The sequence below is a fragment of the Aphidius gifuensis genome, linkage group LG5 (genome assembly GCF_014905175.1).
Source record: "Aphidius gifuensis isolate YNYX2018 linkage group LG5, ASM1490517v1, whole genome shotgun sequence".
NCBI classification, from domain to species: domain Eukaryota; kingdom Metazoa; phylum Arthropoda; class Insecta; order Hymenoptera; family Braconidae; genus Aphidius; species Aphidius gifuensis.
The window spans coordinates 8114086-8120085 of NC_057792.1; the positions used below are offsets into that span (position 1 = coordinate 8114086).

Sequence of the window (6000 nt, forward strand, 5' to 3'; positions counted from 1 at the left end):
TAAATGTATGTGCTAACTTTACAGACCTGGGATTCGCGCCTATATCCCAACAACATATGGCGCACGCACCATCGATGCGATATTAAATACTATACTGACATATATAAAGGATTTTTTACACCATCTAAATATGTTAGTTTTTTTGCTCTATAGACAGATGCTTTTAGCAGCTGATTTTGATATTGAAAAATAAATCCTTTCGTAAATAATTTCGTAAATAAAAATATTTTATATTTCTATTTACATATCCTGTAAAAAAAAAAACTCATTAAACTTGACGGAAAGAAAAATAAACAATAACAACATGAGACTTGGGAACACAGGTTGAAGTATCATTATTTGATTCGCGCCATCAATGCGATATTGAATACTATACTGACATATATAAAGGTTTTTTCACACCATCTAAATATGTTAGCTTTCTTGCTCTATAGACCGATGCTTCTGGCAGCTGATTAAGATAATCGAAAATAAATCCTTTCGTAAATAAAAATATTTTATTATTTTGTTTACACATGATGTAAAAAAAAAAACTCATTAAACTTAATGGAAAAAAAAATAAACAATAACATGTGACTTGGGAACATAGCTTAAAGTATCATTATTTAATTTGCGCCATCGATGCGATATTGGATACTGTGGTAAGAAAAACTCAATGTCTAAAAATGATTTTAAAGTTTAAAAAAAAGGTATACATCTAAAAAATCTGTTTTTATTTTTATTAAAAAGATTTAATTAATTTATAAGATGATCAGAAGACAAAATATTTTTCACATCAATCAAATAATATATTCCAAAAGGTACAAGAAACAAAGGCACGATAAAGACAAAAGGTCTATAAACAAAAGGTTACGTTCATCAGCAAGCATGTGTATGTTGTATATTAGTACATTAGCACACCTGATGAGCAGGATTTGCGCCCATATCCCAACGGCATACGGCGGAGGCACCATCGCTGCGATATTGAATACTGTACTGTACTGATATAAATAAAGGTTCTCTCACACCATTCTACTATTATTGCTCAATTTTATTTTATAAGGTTGTCGAATTGCTCTGGACTTAGAAGCCATAATGCTTTGATTTAATTTTGGTTTTTAATGTTTGTCAGAGTGCCCTGAGTTTTTAAGATAATATCAAGAAAAACGCAATTTCTGAAATTGATTTTGAAGTTTAAAAAAAAAGTATACATCTAAAAATTTGTTTTTTAAAAAAAGTGTGATATTTAATAAAATGATCAGAAGACATAATATATTTATCTGATCAATCATATTTTAAAATAATTTCCCGAGGAATTGAAGGGTTAAGGTTAGCTCTATGCCGATAATATATAGGCACGGTAGTTAATCTCGTTTCTCCCACTTTTTTTTTTTTTCTCATACTTGACGCGAGGCACTACCGTGCCTCTTGATATTACAATTGTATTATTTACTATATAGTATAATATATTATTACCTTGACAGTTGTTATCCAATTTACACCAAATAAATATATAATTATCTAATATTTTTCACATCAATCGAATAATATATTCCAAAAGGCACAAGAAACAAGGGCACGATAAAGACAAAAGGATGTATAAACAAAAGGTTACGTTTATCAGTAAGCATGTGTATGTTGTATATTAGCACACATTAGCACTCTTGATGAGTAGAATTCGCGCCTATATCCCAACGGCATATGGCGCGCGCACCATCGCTGTGATATTGAATACTGTAGCACCAACGATGCGATATTGAATACTGTATATGATATAAATAAAGGTTCTTTCACACCATTCTACTATTATTGCTCAATTTTTATTTTATAAGGTTGTGAATTGCTCTGGACTTGGCAGCCATAATGCTTTGATCTGATTTTGGTTTTATAATGTTTGTCAGAGTGCGGTAAGGTTTTATAAGAATTTCAAGAAAAGCGCAATTTCTGAAAATGATTTTGAAGTTTAAAAGAAAAGTATACTTCTAAAAAATCTGTTTTTTTTTTTATAAAAAAGTGTGATATTGATTTAATAAAATGATCAGAAGACATGATATATTTATCTGATCAATCATATATTAAAATACTTTCCCGAGGAATTGGAGGGTTGGGGTTAGCTTTGTGTCGATAATATATAGGCACGGTAGTTAAATTTCGTTTCTCCCACTTTTTTTTTTTTCTTATACTTGACGCGAGGCACTACCGTGCCTCTCGATTTATTCAAACCAAGTGGATGAACAAATAAATCAGTTGCTGAATTATTTGTAACAAAAACATCATTACCATCATAAAAAAATTTAACACCAACTCTAATAAGACTTCTTGCTTTTCTAAATTCTTGTTGTTTATTTAATTTATCACCAAAATTACCAATACAAAATCTTGAACGTAATGATGGACCAGTACTACCATCAACAATTATTATATTTTCATTTGATGTAAATATACCAATTGAATTATTTTTTTCATAATATGTTATTGATGCCAATTCATTTGGAGTTTTAAATCTTGATAAATTATCAATAAGTGCTGATAATTCAATTGTCGTATTTAATAATGATACATCAATTTCTTTAACTTGTTCATTTATTTTATCAGTTTTATTTATTTGTCCTTTTGATAATTTAAATAAATTTTTAAATGTGTTTAATTTTTTTGATACTTATTTACATCCCATTTTTATATTTTTACTTCTATCTTTTGATATTTATTATATTGTTAATAATTTACTGTAAATATTGACATTGTTTATTGGTAAATAAATTTATGTATTGTTTTGTAAACTCCAGGTGATTATAGACTGAGAAAAAAAATTTAAATATTTGACAATGTTGTTGTAAAAGTTTGAAAGCAAATTGTCACTGCAAAAATAATTCAATTTATGTAGAAATTTTTAAAGTAACTAATTTGTCAAGAAAATAACTAATTAAATTGTTTAAAATAATTTGTTTTTTGTTATATTAAAGGTTGATAGATAATTATATTTCATTAACTTTAATGTGACTTGTTTATTTTAAAAATGAAAATTTTAAACAGCTAACCACCAGCTAAGTATTGTCATGTACAAATGAATCTTATTAAAAAAAATAAAATTATTGATTTATTAAGATCTAATAGATTAGCATTAATATATAGCACAAATAATATTTAATGGTATTGCTATTATAACATAAATTTCAATTTAAATGAGCTGATTGTTTAGAAACAATATGTGTATTAAATCTTGCACAAGGAATTTTGAATAATCAGCCTAATTTACAAATTACATAAAAACAATAATTGTCATGAAAAATAAATTATTAAGAAATTGACAACAAATTTTTTTTAAATGTTTTAATTCAAGTTATTTTTATTAAGTCTTAATTATTTTAATATTAGGTTATTTTATCAGTACGTTTTTTTTTTTTAATTCTTATTATTAAGTATAATATTTCGTTTAACAATAATATTTATTATATTATTTTTCATTTATCATCATAATTAATAATATATTTTTTTTTTTAAATTGAATTTGTACTTTCGTATCACCCCTTTTTTTATCACTTTTTTTTTTTTTTTAATTAAGACTTTTTTATAGTTTGGTTTATTTATTGTCCTAAATAGAAGACATTGGCGGGTCCATTTCGACCACCTTGTCTACCTTGTCGTCCTCGTTCTCGTCCTCGTCTCCCGGTGTAATTTCCTGGTCCTTGATTACCACCACCACCAAGTATTGATTGGAAGTACTGCTTTCGCCAGTACCTAAAACAGTGTAATAAAAATTTATAGTTTATTGTTGTTATCATTTTTTTATTATATTGTTGTTATTGTTGTTGTTATTATAATAGTTTATTGTTGTTATTGTTATTTTTTTTATTATATTGTTGATTAATTTAGTAGTTTATTGTTGTTTATTTATTAATTTAGTAGTTTATTGTTATTTATTTATTAATTTAGTAGTTTATTATTATTTATTCATTTACCTGGAACTTTCAAACTCGTTGACTGGCATCTGACCAAGAATGACACCTCCAGCACGACCTTCAAGAGTACCACCATTACCACGTCCAGCCCCAGCACCACCAGCAGCAAAAACACCATGAATATTATGTGCACCACCAGCAATACCACCGACTGGTACACCTCTCAACATTTCTTCCCGACGAGCAACTCTCAAATCGATGGCATCAGCACCTCCAACATTATCAAGCTCCACAGCACCATCAAGATCACCACGATTATCAGCAAGTGGATCATGAAAATAAACACCACGAAAAGCTGAAGCTGGCATTTCGTAGCCTTCTTGAAGGGCTTCTGCTTCAATCAAATAAAGACTAGCTTGAGCTTGCTCGTGACGTCGAGCAAGATCAGCTCTGCGTCGTGCCCGGGATGCTTCCTTTCTTTCACGAGCACGTTCATAAGCTGTCAATGCACTTAGGAGGTCCTGATAATAATGATAGTACCAATATTGTTAATATTATAATAATAATCGTGTAATTAATAATTAACAGTTGTAAATAAATAAACTTTTAGGTTCAAATAATGAATATTATAATAAAAATATATGTTATAATTATAAACGAAAGTAAATTGAAGGTTATGTTATTTTTTTGTTACAGATATCTTACAAAAACAAATTTTATTCATTATTTTAACCTAAAAGTTCATGTATTCACGACTGTTAATTATTTATTTTATTATAACTGATAACTATTTGGTAATTGTTAATAATAATTAATAATCGAACTTACTTTTGGTTCTTGAGCCATGGTTTGTTTTTTTTTTATTACCATTTACCACTGCAATGCACTGCAAAATTATATATATATGACAATATAACAAAAGCTTTATGCTTGCGAACCGCTTATGGCTGTGTTTACAATAAGCGAAAAGACTAGAGACCCTAGAATCTCTAGAATCAATCAAATCAGTGATTGTAAAATTGTAAAATTAATTAATTCATTATTCAATTATATAATTATAACATAATTTTTTATAGACGCCAATGCATTAATTTATCATTTATTGTTGTGTAATAAAAAAAAAGTTTCGACAGTTGTGCAGTAGTGTGAGTTGAATAAAAAAAGTTAGTTCATTTCAAAGAAAAAAGAGGTCACTTTCAACTCTCATAAACTTTATGGGGTTCCAAAAATCACTCGGAAACCTGGAAGCGGCGCAGTAGACGAAAAAATATAGTTATAAAATAAACTTAAAAGTAACTAGAGGTTACTGTAGATATTATAGACAACAAAAACAACCATATTGCATATCCATTTGCTTTTGTTACTTATTACAGGTGTGAAAAATATTTTTATAATTATTATTAATAATTAAACAATAATAATTCATTGATTTGTGCTTATAAAAATACATGAACAAAAAATCATGTCTACCACAACAAAATATCCAAAATTTTCTATGATCACAATCTTGAACTTCCGGGTTTCCGAGTGATTTTTGGAACGTCCCCATGGGTACATTCCTAAAAAATTTTTTGCTCTGGAATCTTGCCCTGTAAAGCGGTGTCTCCACGCTATAGAAATGCTTGCAAGATCTATCATTACTAGAATTAGATAATTACTAGAATTTTGGTGGAAATCGGCCTTAAAAAGCCTTGCAAGACTATCACAGCCAATGGAACATGTTCTATTTTTTCGTGCAAGATGTTGCTGCAAGAACTTGCATAAAATTTCTATAGCGTGGAAACACCGCTTAATACTGACTAAAAGCTAGAAACAGAACTAACGACGAAAGTGATAAAATTCCCTATGTAATTCTCCAGACTTTTAACATGTATAATAATATCTTCTTGTACTATTTTTGTGACAATAACAAACAATTACAAATTGAGTCAATTTTTTGTTTATGATGAATTGATATGATATAAACATTAAACATTTATCCAGGTTATTTTGTCAATAATTGGAGTCAAAAGAAAAAAATGTCATGTGCCAGTACTACCACTACAAGAAACAGCTTTTTCCTATATAACTTTGGTCAGTATTATAGGGTGAAATTGCAAAGCGTAAAAAAAATTTTATTAAA

The 6000-nt window shown here is 28.2% G+C and overlaps 1 protein-coding gene across 1 annotated transcript; it reads right to left on the reverse strand.

Moving 5' to 3' along the window:
* Positions 1-3563: 3563 nt before the first annotated feature.
* On the reverse strand, positions 3564-4724 carry LOC122856331. Its single transcript, XM_044158018.1, has 3 exons — positions 4707-4724; positions 3939-4399; positions 3564-3717 (listed from the first exon to the last, which is right to left on the reverse strand). The coding sequence occupies exons 1-3, from the start codon at positions 4722-4724 to the stop codon at positions 3564-3566; spliced, it is 633 nt and encodes a 210-aa protein (XP_044013953.1).
* Between the last annotated feature and the right edge of the window lie 1276 nt (positions 4725-6000).

Excerpts from the sequence above, each read along its gene's own strand:
- LOC122856331 (XM_044158018.1), bottom strand. Across the intron at positions 3,718-3,938 it reads AACGAGTTTGAAAGTTCCAG|GTACTGGCGAAAGCAGTACT; the intron begins GTAAATGAATAA and ends ACACTGTTTTAG.